Source organism: Anarhichas minor, unplaced genomic scaffold (genome assembly GCF_050575085.1).
Source record: "Anarhichas minor isolate MPS153535 unplaced genomic scaffold, ASM5057508v1 ptg000030l, whole genome shotgun sequence".
NCBI lineage: Eukaryota > Metazoa > Chordata > Actinopteri > Perciformes > Anarhichadidae > Anarhichas > Anarhichas minor.
The window spans coordinates 1,551,817-1,569,959 of record NW_027466476.1 but is presented as its reverse complement, the minus strand read 5'-3'; the positions used below and the strand labels follow the sequence as shown (position 1 = coordinate 1,569,959).

The 18,143-nt window shown below is 42.6% G+C and overlaps 1 protein-coding gene across 2 annotated transcripts in view; it reads left to right on the top strand.

Annotated features, from left to right (window-relative positions):
• The window catches only part of bmp1a (bone morphogenetic protein 1a), a 29,538-nt gene extending 14,963 nt beyond the window's left edge, over positions 1–14,575 (top strand). For both annotated transcript variants that reach the window (XM_076104817.1, XM_076104818.1), the window contains exons 7-20: positions 4,982–5,106; positions 6,706–6,821; positions 6,961–7,063; positions 7,577–7,693; positions 8,087–8,232; positions 8,352–8,547; positions 8,808–8,933; positions 9,412–9,572; positions 9,716–9,896; positions 10,001–10,126; positions 10,307–10,434; positions 10,877–11,090; positions 11,477–11,727; positions 13,113–14,575. In XM_076104817.1, coding sequence (XP_075960932.1) covers positions 4,982–5,106; positions 6,706–6,821; positions 6,961–7,063; positions 7,577–7,693; positions 8,087–8,232; positions 8,352–8,547; positions 8,808–8,933; positions 9,412–9,572; positions 9,716–9,896; positions 10,001–10,126; positions 10,307–10,434; positions 10,877–11,090; positions 11,477–11,727; positions 13,113–13,247 — 2,125 coding nt within the window. In that variant the 3' untranslated portion in view covers positions 13,248–14,575. The remainder of the gene's footprint in view (positions 1–4,981; positions 5,107–6,705; positions 6,822–6,960; positions 7,064–7,576; positions 7,694–8,086; positions 8,233–8,351; positions 8,548–8,807; positions 8,934–9,411; positions 9,573–9,715; positions 9,897–10,000; positions 10,127–10,306; positions 10,435–10,876; positions 11,091–11,476; positions 11,728–13,112) is intronic.
• The last annotated feature ends 3,568 nt before the right edge of the window (positions 14,576–18,143 follow it).

Here is an 18,143-nt window from a genome sequence, read left to right as displayed (position 1 = left end):
TGAAAAACTTAAAATGATTTAAATTATCTATATATATATCTATATATAGATATATATAGATATATATAGATATATATCTATATATATTGTCTTAAAAGTAAAAGCCAAGTCTTTGTAGCCATAGTGAAAGTGTTTGTCAGGGATGTGCCAGCTCCTTCCCACAGCCTGTTTGAATTAAGACTCCTCTTCGATTCCCACTGCTTTTGCAGTAGCAGCAGCCCCAGTAAAGCAGCATCAGTCCTGGGGCTGAGCTAGCACAGCAACAGCAGCCCTGCTTCATCATGACAAAATGTCCATGTGCTACTTTCAAGGCTACGTGAAGCTCCTTGTAAAGTTGTGCTTTCACACCATGAACCAGCTCATTATGCTCCTAAAGGCTCTTTGAAGAGGCTTTGGTGATTAGTAGCATGATGTTCACCCTAGGCTACTGCAGGCTACTCGGAGCTTTATTTTCTAGCTCTGCTGCAAAGCCATTTGAGCCCCTTCATAGCACTATTGTTATAATACATACCGTGCTATTAATTGTTGTCACTGCATTCTAAGCACAGTAAGTAAACCACTAATGATCGCCTATATCTAACTATAAAGCAAGAAATCTCTGTTTGTCTGTCTGTGTGTCCGCTCGTCTCATCTACTTCACACTTGGCGGCTGTATTACTGGGGACCCATGCGAGTGCTTTGTCAAATATGGATGTGCATGGATGTTTAATATTAATAAACAAGCACACAGCGCTCTGTGCAGCGGGGCACTTCACCAGTCCATGCTCTACTTTATATATACGCGGTAGTTATGTCAAAATAAATGACTAATACGCCTATTTGGAAATTTCCTCGGCTACGTTAATTTCACGTTTGTTTCTGACTGTAAGTTTTTTTTTTTTAGGGGCATTATTTGTGATTCAGGGGCCCCAGTCAAAAGCTGTCTTGCTTTAATTTTCACCCTTTCTCTAATTGGGAATGTTGGTATTGGTAGTTGTAGTACTTTCTTTTCTGAAGTAAAACTATAGACTTTGGGGCCTTTTGTGTGAAGTTGTTCGTATGAGCGGCCAAGCATAGGCCCGTTCTGAACAGTGATGTTTTAAATGGGCTCTGCACTAGTGGTAAGGAATTGAATTAATGTTTCCCTTGTGTTTAGCCGTAAAAGCCCAAATTCGGTGGCCTCTGGCACATTCTAATGCCTATGTTCCATCATATACACTAATCTAAATTATTGCATATGTTTAATGAGTTTGCCAACCCGATTATAAACTAAACAAGAATTAGGTTTCAGACTGTGTGGGCTCAACACACACAGTCTTTAGATAGCTATTCATTTTTAAAACTCATAAAATGCAGTGTTTTCAGTGGACTTTTGAATACTTACTGCGCTATCGTCAAGTTGCTGCCACTTTCTGGAGTCTTCCGATGAGTCGAGTCTCCGCTCTCTCAGCAGGACACAACCTCTCTGCTACGCACACACACACACACACACACACACACACACACACACACACACGCGCGCTCTCAATTAGAGCATGTGGGGGTGGGATGGGTGCAGACAGATGTTTCTCTATCAGGCTTGCATTGTTTTGAAATGGAGACTAGTAGTTGTGAAATGCAAACACATAGCGAATCGCAACTTGTTAATCAATAAAATACTTTTTATTTATTTGGGTGAAGAGAGGATATTTGGCATTGGTGTGGCATTGCTGTCCCGTGTCCATGCTTAGAACTTGCCTCGCTCCCTTGGCTCAGTAAATACAGTCACGTGACTCTAACTCAATCTTAGACTTTGGACAGTTGGTATTTAGATAGTCATAAATGGTTAAACTGTGGGGACCCAGATTAAACCAAATTTGATATTGAATTAGTTGGACACTGGAAGCATGTTGCATAGAGAAAATCTTGTTTGTAAAAGCAGAACCGTAAATGTGTCACACTTACTCAACACTTCATTTTGATTTTATTAGAAAAAGCCCATAACAAACACTAGTCATCCTCTAGTCATCTTAGGCTGCCGTTAATTAAAAGTCGTATTCACCAGCTGGGTGACTGCTAAACCAATATACTCCTCTTAGGAGAAGTTGACTCAGATTCAGCTTCTGAGTCATCATCGTAATTACAAAAGCATCACTACGGCTACGCTCACTGCAAAGTGGCTTTTTGACAACCATGTACATTATTATTTCGTAAGCTGTGACAACCGAACTTTAGTCGTGTAAATATTATGGTTACCGCCAGCTGACATGTACAGGATAGGACTTTAGTTTTGTGTATGAAAACTGCATTTTGACCCTTGCCTGTCTAAACACAGCGGGGCGATTTTGGACAGCTGCAGGTCACTTTAACTATGCAATGTTCTACCTTTTTAGAAGGAGTAGTTTTGACATCCTTCAGTGAGCCAGAGTGGGTGTAATGGGATCTATGGGCACACGGACGAGGCTACCCAAGCTATGATCATTACTACCGTACTCTGATATGAGAACCAGCTGTTTTTTTTTTTTTTAACTTGGCCCTCTATGTCATCTTTATATATATATATATATATATAGATATACTTTTTTTTTCCTCCACCACCAGTTCTGCCATGCCCTGTGTTACTCTCTGTGCACGGGCCTCCTCCCAAGTCAACTGCCATGCTCTTGCGGAAAACGGATTCTGGGAAGCAGAGAAGGAATCTTTGTCTAAACCGAGGCTGCTGCTGGGTGTAGGCTAATGTACAGAAATGCCCGTCATGGCCAGTGCGTCCAAACTGTAGGTCAAGAATGCACTTCACAGAGTTTTGGAGCTGAAATATTGCACGGTCTATTGCAGAATTTAATTTAATTAGGTTTAGTGTTTAGTATTGAACAGTATTTTCGTTCATACCATTAACGGCCATTTCTCTCTGTCGTGGGTTTTTAGGTTCCCAGGATCATTTTGTGACCTGAACAAAAGTCCACTGCAGCTGATAAATTGTTTACAAAAAATAAAAGTGATCATTGAGGACAGTTTTATCTTTTATTGGATTTCATTCAACTCAACACTTAAAAACAGGATATTCATTTAGTTGCTGTCATTCTGAGGTCAAGATTTGGACTTGATTCTCTAAATGTGTGGTATATGCACTACAGTCTGCTGCACAATGGAGCAACCCAAAACTATGCTTCGGTCGGCTAATCCGTCCTGTTCTGTTTTCACACTTACTCTGTGGCGATCCTAATTCGTGTAACTGTGTTGATCAATACGACTGTTTAGACACGAGAGAGGAATGGCTGCCACTGCTGGGGAATGTTTCACAGAGCTGTATTAGCAAACAAGAGGCTCCTGTTAGCTTTTCGCAAGTCATTCCGAGCACTTTCTCTTGAGCGCTGATTGGCTGATTTACCTGTGCCAGTGTCTTTCTTTGTTACACCATTATTAGCCAGGGTGTTTGCTCGGTGTTTTACAGTAAATCACCGTGGGAAGCCAGGGCCTTTGCTGCGTGTGTTGTTCGGACGATTTCATGGCTGGTCTTGATGTTTTGCTGTGTCTCCTGGGGACAAGCAGGGCTGATCCCCATGCTTATTGTCTGGGGTGTGTTACCCGACCCACAGCTCCGCCTGCCCCCTCCTTTGCTCCGGAGATATTTTTCAGGACCGGTGCATGGAGCAGTGCCAACTCAAATAGAGATCTGCCAGTGTGCCCTTTGTCTGCTCTGACACCGGCTGGAGTGGCGTTTTTCACCGACAGCCAGCATACGGGCTCCTGGAAGCTTACAGACAGACGGGCAGGCTGAGTCTAAACTGTTAGCTCAGGCTGCTCTGTTTGCACATGCCTGGCGTTGATAGGCATGTCACCATGGGAACGGCCAGGGAGCCAGGCCATTTCTCGCCAATACTTTGAAAAAAATGGAGATGATAAACTAGCAAAGTGTCAAGTGAGACAGGAGTGGGAAATGAGTTTTTCTGTACTTAATGTTCTGCCATTTTTTTAAAGCTACTTGGATGCTTTACCTGATCGTTTTTTACAGTTTGTCCACGTCCCTACCTTTACAGCTTATGCAATTTATTGTGATGGCACAGTTCCTCTGGAGACGGGCTTAAGCTCTTAGTTTGGGCCCATCATAGAGCAGACGTGTGTGAAGAATGATGTCAGCTTTAACCTCAGAAACAGACTGTTTGACCCCGACCTCAAAGGCAGACTTTGATAAATAACTGAAACGGTAGATCTGAAAGATTTTAAATAAAAATAAAACAACCTTTACATGCATATACGTTGATGGGAGATGGAGGAACATATGGCAATTTAGATGGAAAAAAAACCAGAAAGATAAGTTACATTTTATATTATAAAATAATGTTCGAATGTACCTCATTAGAAGATGATGATGGGAAAGTGGAAAAGCGTATCAGCCACATCCACATTGGTTACTTATAACAGAATGTTTATTCATAGATAAGATGTTTTGTGTATGGTCTTAATGATGTTAAGTTAAAAACAGTACATGCAGGTGCGTCAGGATCATGATGACTCTTATATCCACATAGATGTGGGTGTGCATGCTGTCCAATATAACTGGTGCCACATCTCATTTCAAGTGTTTTACTTGGAAGAAATATTGACAGATTTCATTAGATTTTACATCAGAAATGAAATGATTTTATGGTAAAAAATGTATATTAGTTATCTGAGTCACCAGGTTTACATGTCTGCTTAAAAGCTTATCCAAAGTGAATATGAAGATGAGCTCTCCGTGCCCCTCTTGTCTGTCCTGTTGGATTTTCTGTATTTTTCTGTAAAACAGCCACATTCTGTTTGGCTTAGCCAACACTGCAACACATTTAGAAGTCTAAAACCTTTAGAAACCGTTAATAATAATAATGTTGACAGTGATTGAATTGCCCTGTTGATGGTAAGTCACTTAATCCTTGAGCAAACATGTTTTGTGGTGTGCATGCATGTTAGAATAGTCACCAGGATTGTGTGCATGCCGGCCGGGTTTCGTGCAACATTAACATCAGCCTCTCTTCCTGAATTACAGGGGCATTTTCCTGGACACCATCCTGCCACGCTATGATGTGAACGGAGTGCGACCACCCATTGGCCAGAGAACCAGACTGAGCAAAGGGGATATCACACAGGCACGCAAACTCTACAAATGCTCCAGTAAGACCAAAATGACAGATGCTGTCTGCTATGGGTTTTTCCTGTCTATTTTTTGCATGCGTGTGTCACATAGCCCAGAGAGAGCGAGAGGTCTGCAGCTCCTCTCGCCATCCCTAGATGCAGCTCACACTGTGTGGAAATAGCCAAGCATCTACTATTGATGTGGTGTGGTTCCCCGACTACAGCGTCCGAGACTCCCAAGCTGGGATTAGTGTAAACACTATCCAGAAGAGACAGGAAGTTTCTCATCACTCTTTGCCGGATAGATGCAGAAGAACAGCTGTTCTCGAGAGGACAATGACTAAAAGATTGTTGGGAACAACACTCATGTACAGCACGTGCCACGTAAACTGTGAGGCTACACACCAAGGAGAGTTACATAAGCCTGACCCTTTTCCGAACCACTCGCTTTGTTAATGATTCCAGGGATGAGAGAGAGGATTCAATGCTGTTGAAGTAAACATAATTTATAGCATTAACAGATGTACATTGTGGACAGCCTTCTGCTGAATAGATTTGATGACAGATAGTTAATTGTAGGTCAGGCCTCACATTAAAGCTCGATGAATCAACATGATGGTCACCGGCTAGACCTGCCGGTGTGGTTTTCAACCACAAACGGGTCTATATGTGTCTGTGCAAGCATTCTGTCTCTTTATTCAAGACAAGTTTTGTCTCGTGAGGAAGAAACCTACTGGATGATGTGACGCATATTGTGGGGGTTGAGGTGGTAAGTCTCCACATGTTCTTGGAAAAAGAAATCCTTAAAGAGCCACGGATCTCCCATTGTGTGCCTGAGCGCTTGTTAATGCTTTAGTACTGGCACACCTCTGCCAAGCATTATTATACACAACTCTTAGCTCAGGGATTCTCGTTTTTATTGCTTACACACAAACCTCAAGGGAAGCAATGAATGTGAACAGTCGGGGGGGGGGGGGGGGATGTTTTCCTTACTCCTTCAAAACCCAACCTGAGGTAAAAATAACACAGAGTAATAATAGTGAATGCATACAGCTCTCCAGATGGACAGCTAAAGATACAATCTACTCTCTATCATTTCCTCTCTGTCTTAATTAAGCACATCTTTGCCCCACATGGCACGAGTCTCCCTCAGTCGTTCCACGAGGCTGTGTGTGGTGTTTGGAATTAGTCCTCGCACACTTGCACATTTTAGTTTTTGCCAGTCAAACAAAGGGTGTTTTTTCCCCGGCAAGGCGTACATAATGCATCACGTCCTCCAGAGGGCTTGGTTATTTATAGTGGGCCAGGTTTATTTTCAGAGGATGCTCAGAGAAAGTGTCTCACACTCTCAATTCCTTTGTGTGATCATCATCTGGAGTAGGTGGAGGAGGAAAGGGGTGAGGTGCGGGGTTGTGGGTGAATATTACAAGCAGATGTCTCTTTTTGAACATAAAAGAGCTGCCCTTTACTTCACATTTGGTGTTATAAATCCAGCATCTGTGTCTGCAGCGAGTTTTCAAGGGATTTACTTCAGATCTGATGTTTGAATTAGTGGCTTGGGTGTTTTCAGGCAAAGACAAATTGGCAGCGCATCATGCTCACGGCTCAGGCCTTACGTCTGTGTGTGTTTGTGCACAGGATGTGGGGACAGTCTGCAGGACAGCAGCGGGAACTTCTCCTCCCCTGGCTTTCCCAACGGATACTCGGCCTACATGCACTGCATCTGGAGAATATCGGTCACACCGGGGGAAAAGGTATGAGCGTTTGGAAATACCAGATCAACTTTGAGATGCCTGAAAACAGCCTTCACTAACTGCTGACACCGATATGGTGTCTCTGTTACATCTTATTTATCTCACCCGTGTCGGTAATCATGCTCTCTTGGTTTTTAAGATCATTCTGAACTTCACCTCCATGGATCTGTACAGGAGCCACTTATGTTGGTATGACCATGTGGAAATCCGAGATGGATACTGGAGGAAGGCACCTCTCAAAGGTCAGTTTTAACGGGAGAATACTTTACTTCATTATTGAATAATCTGATGACAATTTTGCCAATTAATTCCCCACAAAAAGGTGACATCTCCAATATATTTTTTTGTCCAACCAGTCGTTCAAAATTCAAAAATATTCAGTTTACTATCGTATAAGAAAAAGTGCTACAGTAGTTGGGCTTAACATAGGTTTTACATGTGTTTAAGTTTATGAAAATATGCACATTATAAACAGAAACTGTAGGGTAAAAGCGATGTGTTGATGAGTGAAAGAGGTACAAAGTGACTATTAGTTTCAGCGAGTCAGGACATACAGTATATTGATTTATCAAACATTAAATCCTAAAACAAAGATGCTAATTGTTTAGTTCTTGTCTATTTTTATGTTTTTGAATTCTGTCTCTCTGTGTGTTTAGTTTCTATGAAGTAAAGAGCTGTATGGAGGAATTTCAGAGCTATCACAAGTGGTGTGATAATCAAATCTTGGTTGTTGTGTGTCTTCACCTGTGGCCCAGGTCGATTCTGTGGCGATAAGCTGCCAGAGCCAATCATCTCCACCGACAGTCGACTGTGGATTGAGTTCCGCAGCAGCAGTAACTGGGTGGGAAAAGGTTTCTCCGCCGTTTATGAGGGTAAGCATCCGTCCCTCGACCTCGCTGCACCCAATTCCAGTATGCCGCTCAGCTGACTGAACGCACGGCCAGTCACAGATCCAACAATGTGCCTAGAGGCTGCACCAATATCCACAGTTTTTGGCTCCCCTGCTGCTGATGTGTCAGGCACTTTATGCTGCATTAATCTGATTTTGGCCGGCCTTCACACTCCGCTCCATTGTTTCCAGACCGTGCGAAGGAATGATTTGTTTGTGTGTGTGGGAGCTGGTGGTGGAGGCATTTCAGCTAATCCACATTGTGTAAATCAGAGCACACGTTTTGTTTTTTTCAGAGGCATGTGCTGATGATTTTGCTATTGAGGGAGCTCAGTATTATTTATTTTTTTATTGTTTTTGTTTCTGTCACATGCAGCCATCTGTGGTGGGGAGGTAAAGAAAGACAACGGCCAGATCCAGTCCCCCAACTACCCCGACGACTACAGACCGAACAAAGTGTGCATTTGGAAGATTACTGTGGCTCAGGGCTACCACGTAGGCCTTACCTTCCAGTCTTTTGAGGTAAGACGCCAGTCCTTTTTGTAATTATTCATTGAAATACTTTTTTTGTAAATTTTGTGAGTGATTTGGATAATCTGGCGATGTCCAACTCTAACCTCAAACCCTCTAACCTTCCTCAGATTGAGAGACATGACAGTTGTGCCTATGACTACCTTGAGGTGCGTGATGGAAACTCTGAAAACAGTCCCCTACTGGGCCGCTTCTGTGGCTACGACAAGCCAGATGACATCAAAACCAGCTCCAACCAGCTGTGGATGAAATTTGTTTCAGATGGCTCTGTCAACAAGGCCGGCTTTGCTGCCAACTTCTTCAAAGGTCAGAGGTTACAGGTTGTAAATTCTTAAGAGAGAATGTCAATATCTGTTTAATCTGAGACATTAAACATTATGGCAGTATACGTTTTATATGTACTATATATATATATATATATATATATTTATACGTTTTTGTTTCACGGTCGGGTTCTGTGCGACCCTCTATGCCTGGCGATGATGTTGTTTTTGGGTGTTTCTCTTTGTAAGCCACCGAGCCAGGGGGCCGGCAAAAAGGGTCCTAACATATCTTTGTGTTTTCAGAGATGGATGAGTGCTCCAAGCCGGACAACGGTCGCTGTGAGCAACGCTGTGTCAACACATTGGGCAGCTACAAGTGTGCCTGTGACCCAGGCTATGAGCTGGCTGCTGACAAGCGCAGCTGCGAGGGTAAGTACAGGGAGAAAAGTCACCAGCCATACTCGCCATGTCAATTACACGTTAAAGCACTTTACGTAGTTAGCTACCCAGATACAATAAGAACAGTCATTTCTAAAAACAAGAAAAGATGCCAACAGTGATGCTTGTGCTGGCTCAGCACTGCCTTTTAAATATTTGAGTCACAACAGTGCAAACATTATTTATATCTCAAATGATATGTTGCAGTTGGTAAGGATTAACGCTGCACATTACGTTTAGCTAAAAATAGCCAGGTGAGGGTGCAGTTGTTGTAACATGTGTGTATTGCGTAACTGATACAAAGCTTGCCTGAGTCCTCTCGGGCAGGTCAGGCAGTAATAAGTTTAAGTCCGGACAAAAGGATATTTCACACGGCGTTCATTTCAGCTGTATGTTTGCGGCATGACATTTGGTGACATAATTTATTTACTATCTGTTTGTCTCTTCCCATGTTGTGTTTTCCATCCAGCTGCATGTGGGGGCTTCATCACCAAGCTGAATGGGTCAATCACCAGCCCGGGTTGGCCCAGAGAGTACCCTCCAAACAAGAACTGCATCTGGCAGCTGGTTGCACCCACGCAGTACCGCATCACTCTGCTCTTTGACGTCTTCGAGACTGAGGGCAATGACGTGAGCAATTGGGTTATTTTGAATCGGCACGGGGTGGGTTTGTTCTATGTTCTCTCTCTGTCTTTGCAACAAGCCCTCCTGTCGTCCTTGTGTTGCATGATTAAAACCAAATAAATGTTCACATGCTCTGCTTCCGTGCTCAGGTTTGTAAGTACGACTACGTGGAGGTGCGCAGTGGGCTGTCAGCAGATTCAAGGCTACATGGGAAGTTCTGTGGAGCAGAGAAACCAGAAGCTATTACCTCCCAGTACAACAACATGCGCATTGAGTTTAAATCGGACAATACAGTGTCCAAAAAGGGCTTTAAAGCTCAGTTCTTCTCAGGTGAGTCCCCTAACAGTGATGTCTTTTCAGTCAGTCACTTGGAGCTGCTATCTGTCAGTCTTGAAAGGAAACAGTCACCAAGGTTGTCCTCTGTGCTTCCTCAGACAAAGATGAGTGCTCTAAGGAGAACGGTGGCTGTCAACACGAGTGTGTCAACACCTTTGGGAGCTACAGCTGTCAGTGCAGGAGTGGCTTTGTGCTGCATGAGAACAAACACGACTGTAAAGAAGGTATATCACCTCAAACTCGTGTCTCTTTGATATGCTTGCGCATTTATTCTTACTCCTGACTTTCTTTGCAATCGGAGCAGGCAATTAGAGTCGATGTGCGCATGCTTACTAGGAGTTTAAGTCTCTTCCATATTAGCATGATACAGAGGTCTGCGTTGACTCGGTGATGTCTTTTTACAGCTGGCTGTGATCACACTGTGAATAGTGTGAGCGGTATCATCACCAGCCCCAATTGGCCGGATAAATACCCCAGCAAGAAGGCATGCACCTGGGCACTCACCACCACTCCAGGCCACCGCATCAAAATCGTATGTGTCACTTCCTCCAGCTCTCTGTATAATTGTACTTGTCAGTCATGTATTTATTTGTGTATAACTTATTTGCGTAATTGAATTGCTAAATCCATTGACGACATCTGTGTTTACCGTGCTGCTGTCAAGAAACTGTTATGCCATTTCCACAACGAAGTGTGGCTCCCTCTCCTGTGTCCTATGCGTCTGTGTCTACTGTGTCAGACAAAAAGAAGATTGTTTTACATTTTTTATTATTTTTAGCGTTTGCTGACAGAAAATCTGTCACCAACTTATATCAAAGCATCATAAGTTTACCTGTGTGTCGAGAAGTTTTCTAGAAATAACACGTATCACTGTTAAGTGAACCGCATTTTATTGAAAATAAAGAAGCATGAAATACTTGATCTCATAAATTTCTATTTCTACCAAACATACTCATTATCTTGTTTTGTCGCAGGCCTTCAACGAGCTCGACATGGAGGCCCACCTGGAGTGTGCTTATGACCACATTGAGATTTACGACGGTCGAGATGGGAAAGCTCCAAGCCTGGGTCGCTTTTGTGGCACCAAGAAGCCCCCACCCATCACTTCTAATGCCAACAAGCTGTTCATCCGCTTCTTCTCTGATAATTCTGTGCAGAAGAAAGGCTTCGAGGCTTCCCATACTGCAGGTAAGAATAGATGCTGTTATAACAGTACTCCATTTCCCTTCCTGCTGAAGAAGAAAACACAATGTAGCTGAGAAGGATTTCAGTAAAATCACTTAAGCCTTCATGTTTTTGGGACATGGGTTAATTTAAGCTCACTCGCATATTAAACGTCTTAATGGTTTTTGGATGTAATGCTTACAGGATTTAGTTTTGGGAACAATTCACCACATAGTCTGAGAATGATAATGACTGAAAACCAACTACAGAGCATGCTGAAGAATCCTTTGTATCTGTATGACTGTAAAACCACAAGTAAGCCAGAGACCAACAAAGTATGAGCAGCTGAACTTGTAACTTGTCAACGCTGGCCTCTGCTTACTAAATGTCCAACTCAATTCTGGTCACAGAGTGTGGAGGTCGCCTAAAGGCTGAGGTCAAAACCAAGGACGTGTTCTCCCATGCTCAGTTCGGGGACAATAACTACCCCGGAGCCTCTGACTGTCAGTGGGTGATCTCGGCGGAGAAAGGGTACGGAGTGGAGCTCATCTTCCAGACCTTTGAGATTGAGGAGGAGGCGGACTGTGGCTATGACTACATGGAGCTCTTCGACGGAGCTGACACCAAGTCTCCACGGCTGGGACGTTACTGTGGCTCAGGGGTAAGAGCATTTTCCTAACAGCCTCTACTTTCTGAATGTCTTTTCTTGGTTTGTCGCAGCACTTTTTTCAGGTTTACAGTATAACAGCAGGAGTATTCAGATTGTTCTGAAGTTTGCACTGCTGTAACCTTTACCAGCGGTTTGTGAAAGACTTGAATCACTTTGTTAAAGTTGACGTGTTCCTCTGGGTTTGGGATTGTTGGTGTGGAGGCGGTTGTAGGTCGACACAAGCCATCACTGCCCGGGTGCCGATAGCCTATCAGAGTCTCTGACATCGGGTTGTAACAGTGAATTAATCAGCCAATGCTGAGGCTGCAGCCTGAGTCTGGAACAATGAAGCCAGCAGGGAATAGAAACACGTTTCCTCAGGTCAGAGAACAGCTTGATTTCATTTACACACTTCCATAATAAGCTCTGGCCTTTTACTCACGCCTGTTCCTGTGAATGATTTGCTGGAGGGGGCATAACACCCCCAGAACCCCGGGGAGTGGCTCTTCAATCAAGTTTCCTTTTATAAAACGGGTCGAAATAAACTGACACAATTCAGCCCAAAGTAGGCCCAAACTCATTATAGTGTGGGGAGGCTTACTTTCAGCCCTAGGGCTTTTCTCAGTTAAACTGCAGACTACATTTTGCTGTGTGCACAATAAAATATGTTGGCAGCTTTCTTCTTGTGTTTTAAATCTTTTGCAATAAACTAAGACTTAAGCGGTATTGTAGATACTTTATTCATGTCATGAATGACCGCATTAATCAACAGCCTGGTGTTTTACAGTTGGTTGCACAAGCTTTGCCTGCTCTGACATTACAGCGCTGTCTTTGTCGTAGCCACAGTGCAGCTGCCTGAGCACCTCAACCAACTCGTTATTTTTTAGTACAATGTTCCGAATTAATATTCATGTGATTCCGCTGTTCTGACAAACAGCCAGGTCCAGTGCTGCATATTTTCTGTGCACACATAATTAATTGAATCCCCCCCTTTTTGTTTTATTGAACATAGTTTGTCTGAATTTGTACTCAAGACAGTAGAAATATATAATATAATATAAGTACTATGCAGTATATGGTTTTGTTCAGGGAAGAAATGAGCTCGGTGGAGCGGTGCACCTGGAACTAATCATCAGAGTATATTTTATGCTCCCTTTAACAACAGCCAAAGGCTTAATCAGAATAAATTTGGAAAGGGTCAGTTCGGTTCCCGGACCCTTACGTGACCCCTGGCTGTTACAGAGGTAGCAGTCATCTGCAGTCAGATGCCATTCGTCATAGTCACTGATTTGACTTCCGTTTCAGCATGTGAGAAGTCTTTATTTTCAATTGAAGTGCAGTCAAAGAACCAGGAAGCGACATCACAAATTAATCTGTTGTTTTGTCACTCCTGACAGCCTCCAGAGGAGATCTACTCGGCCGGTGACTCCATTGTGATCAAGTTCCGCTCCGACGATACAATCAACAAAAAAGGATTCCACGTCCGCTACACCAGCACCAAGTTCCAGGACACGCTTCACTCTCGCAAGTGACCAGCGGGGGCCGGAAGGGGCCGTGCAGGGCAAAGGGGAAAACGGAGAGGCTCCCAGGGGAGGCGCCAGCCTGACGCTCGAAAACCTTCGGCCACCAAGATGAATCAGACACGACCCAACAGCCGCAAGACCACCAACCGCACCTCAGCTTCTAGGGGCTCTAGCTCCCCCCACAGACTGTGAGGAGAAAAGCCATTCTGCAGCACACCTTGTTTTTACCTTTTTATGGTTAGGATTGGGGTGGGAGGATGAACGTCCACCTTAGGCGGACCGTAGGGTAAAGTTATTGACCCAGATCCCTCCTTTTTTTTTTTTTGTTAATTTCTTCTTCTTTTTTTTTTTTTAACATGCCTCCCAATGAGAGGCACAAAGGAAAATCGTGGATTCTCAGGACCTGTAGGAAGGCAGGCATCAGCTGGACAGATCCCTGCTTTTGTCTGACCAGCCCACCACATCCAGGGGGGGAGAGGAAGAGGAGGAGGAGTATGGGAGGGTCCCCTGCACTCCTCAATAATTGCTCTCCTCTCCTCACACTCTCATCCTTTTTGTTCAAGGATTGCTATCTGTAAAAGGATTAGAAGGACTTGACTTGAGATTTTTGATGCTGTATGTCAGTCAATTGCATGTAATTACAAGGAAAGAAGCAAAACTGTACAGTGACAACACCAGCATTTGTAATTGGCATTGTCCTGGCAACCAGTGGCAAGATTCTCGTTGTTACCATTAACAAGGAAATTAAGGAAGCAGTTATCTTATTAAAGGACTAATAAATGAATTGTGGTCCATGTCTTCTGGTTGGTAATTGCTTGCCTGATGACTTGCTATTACTGTACCTCCATGTATAAAGTAATGTGTATGATCTTTCAAAGGGAACATGTGCTTTTCGCAACTCGAACCAGTTAGCACTTTACAGTGAATTGTTCCAAAATCATGAGCTTATGAATTTTTGTGAAATGCAATGCCAGTTCACTTATTTTTTAATGCGTTTTATCTCTCTTATGCTTCATTTTTTTTTTTTTTTAATTGCTCCTTTAGTTCCTCGGGCATACTTGAACATTGTGTGTGCCCTGTAACATGGGGTAATAAATATATGAATTATGTTTCAGTGTTGATTTACAGTTCTGATGTAAAATAATTTCTGTCCAAAGAAAATGCCTTTTCTTGGTACAATGAAGTATTTCACAAGAACCAAATGAGCCTGGGTATTTATTGTAATAGTTATTACATTTATACTGTAAAGGGGGAAAGGTACTGTTGAAATTAGCCCTATTATTGCCTTCTTATGTATAGCCATTGGTCTATGTTGAATATACTATGTTGCTCACGCATTCCTTTTCTCCATTTATTTCTCACTCAACACGATGAGAATAATGTTTTTGTGATATTTCAGTAGTCTGGCACATCTGTTTGATGTGTGACCCTTGTGCACAATATTTACTGATAACTGTAAAGCTGTTTTGTGCGAGTTCAGTTAAACCATGTCCTGCGTCGCACTGGCTGAGTTGCCGGTTGAGTGCAATCCAGGACACGTGAGTAGGAGTGTTACAAAGCTGAGGACTTAAATGGCACACTGGTCTGTGTTTGAAATATTTTTTTGACAACCAGCAAACATAAAAAACAACAAAGCCAAATATAAATATCCCTTATTCATCTTAGCATTGATTCACTATTTATAGATGGAGCTTGTCATCTGAGACTACAGAAGGAAAGCATTTCATTTTTTACCTTGCTAAATACTCATTCCCCTACATGTATCCTTACTCTCCCTTGTTATTATTTAATTACCATTCTGTTATGTTTTTATTTTATAAATACACAAGAAGCAGAGCACTGTAGATGCACAGAAAACTACAGGACTGTCAAGACTGAAATTGGCCCCCACTCTAAGAAATGCTGCAAAGCACATGCGGCTGTAGTCTGGGTAAACACTTTAAGATGACCAAGACACATTTCACATTCCTGATTAAATTATAAATATTCCCGAAAGGTTCAGGTACATTACCTTTTAACATAGATTTATAGTATTATACGTCGAAAAAAAGTCATAGTATAGTATGGCAAAAAAAAATCATAAAGTCATAGTATAGCAAGTCGAAAAAAGTAAAAAAAAGTCATAGTATTATAGTATGTCGAAAACATTCATGGTATAGCATGTGGAAAAGAAATCATAATAGTATATTATGTTGAATACAGCCAAAAGTAAGTTGTAGTATAGCAAAAATATAAAAAGTCATAAAAACGTTAGTCTAGTACAGGGGTCGGCAACCCGCGGCTCCGGAGCCGCATGCGGCTCTTCGGCCTCTCTGCTGCGGCTCCCTGAGGCTGCATCCACACTAATACGTTTTTAAAACGATCTCCGTCCACACGGCGTTTCAGCAGCGTTTTCTAAATGATCTCCGTCCAACGAATATCACGTGACTATTCACGTACACTGGGCATGATGGTGCCGGTGTAAACAGGAAGTGGATTGGTTGCTTAGTTTAAAAAAATACGACAGAGTAATAAAGTAGTCTTTAATAATGAACGGTTGTGTTTGATACTTAAGATCTCCCTCTACGAACTCAAACAGACACATTTTGTAGAACGTTTTATTTTTCGCTGCAGGTCTTGCTCCATCTCTCTCACATCACATTTACTTTAAAATGAACACTTACAAATAAAAGTTTACTAACCATAGCACAAAAAGTAAGGAAATTTGTGTTTGGTAGATTATTTCTTTGTTGTAACAAAGCTTCTGGGCAATACATCTTATACCGTTAGAAAGCCTGTTTATTTCCCTTTTAAATGGTGCCACATTTGTAAGGAACATGCATTTGTGGGATGAGCAGCAGAGCCGAGTATGTGGGCTCATGAAACATTTGCCAAATCTTCTCTGCCAATGCCAACAGAGCGGGGTTTATCAGAGACTACCTCCAGAATTTGGGAGTGGAGAGGATGGAATGGCCTGCCAGCAGTCCTGATCTCAACCCCATTGAACACTTGTGGGATCAGCTTGGGCGTGCTGTTCGTGCCAGAGGGACCAACACAACCCCGTTGGCTGACTTGCGACAAATGCTTTTTGAAGAATGGGATGCCAACCCACAGCAGTGTGTGACCAGGCTGGTGACCAGCATGAGGAGGAGGAGCCAGGCTGGTGTGGCGGTGTATGGTTCTTCCACACGCTACTGAGGCTCTTGTTTGTTAAATGAATAAATTGTTAAATTGCCAATATGTCTTGTTTCTTCAGACTTCAATCATCCAATCCACCAAACAAGAGTCAATGGCAAAATAAGCTGTTTGGCATTGGCAGAGATTTGGCAAATTTTTCATGGCCGCAACCCACATACTCAGCTCTGCTGCTCATCCCACAAATGCATGTTCCTTATAAATGTGACACCATTTAAAAGGGAAATAAACAGGCTTTCCAACGGTATAAGATTTATTGCCAAGAAGTTTTGTTACAACAAAGAAATAATCTACCAAACACAAATGTCCTTACTTTTTGTGCTATGTTTAGATTATGGATCAATAAATGAGGTCGACACACGTCTCTCACTCGTAGCTCTGCTGGTGACTGAAGTCTCTGTCTGAGAGCAATCAATGTTTAATTCCTTTATAGTTTAAGTGTGTGGACTTCACAATAGTTGTGCAGAACAAAATAAGCATTACTAAGAAAAGGAAAGTCCTCCGTTTTGTGTCTGTCCTCCTCAAAGCCGCTAACCGTGACTTCAGACGTCCGCTCCATAGGGCTGGTAACGCCGCCAAAATAAAAAAAAATGTTAAGTTTGTCAACTAAAATGTGCGTCATGTCCTATTACGTCGCTGTCAAGCTCCTTTCCCTGCAGTTGGCCGATTATGATTTGCAGACCCCCGCCCTCGGTAAACTATTGTAAGCTATTATGTTGAGCACGTTAAGAGCTCTCTAGGAAGCAGTGTTCCTGTGTATGTGTTTGGTGCTTTTATTGTGGAGGATGAGACGAAAGCGAAAAAGAGGTTCTGGTGAAGTGTGGGAGAAGTGAATAAAGTTGCTGCCGTCTTGGCGCAGATTACGGAGCCCCGTGTTTATTAGGGCCCGAGCACTGACGTAGTCGGAGCGGAGGACCTATTGTTATTCTAATGTTTATTATTATTATCGTACCCGTTTCGAGGAGGTGCTTGGGATACTGGTAAGATTTTGAAATTTGGCACACAAGGCAGTCATGGCGAAAATTGCAGCGTGATTGGGGTTTTCCAGCTGCGGTATGAAAAATTGGCTCGATAGCGCCCCTTTTGAGTAGCCCCAACATTGGGTTTCATCGAGCTGTATGAAATTTGGTAGGTATGTGTAACTTGATTGGACATACAAAAAATCCAAATCCATGTTTCACATGCTCATGATTAATAACTGAAAAGACATGTTTTTGAAAAGTTCCTTTATGAAGATCTAACTATGACTTCTGTTACTTCACTTGAGCCAACACCCGGAACATTAATTGCTATGGAAATCAAGTAATCCACTTTTTTAACTGCCTGGATTAATTCAGCCACAAGATGGCGCTATCAGTCTTTAAAAAAAGCTCATTTTACTTCAGCGTCTAACAAAATATGTTTTATTGAATAGTCAAATACTTTCTGGGTTGATTTCTAAAATTTGTCTAAAAATTGGTTTACGTGGTCGTTGAATTTCTTATATACAAGTTAGGCTCAGTTTATATTTTGAAGCAGTTACGATTTTCTCTCACTGATATCGTCTGTGCTGACAAGAGTGTCTCAGTCGTGACCAAAATTATTATTCCAGATTACCTTTATTCGCTTCTGCAGCTTGTTGTCGCAGAGCAGGAGACCAACCAAAACTCCTGGAGAGAAAAAAAGAAACCGTGTTACTTCGGGCGGGAAGGCCTTTATAACTGCCTGACAGTTTGATGCGAACTTGTGTAA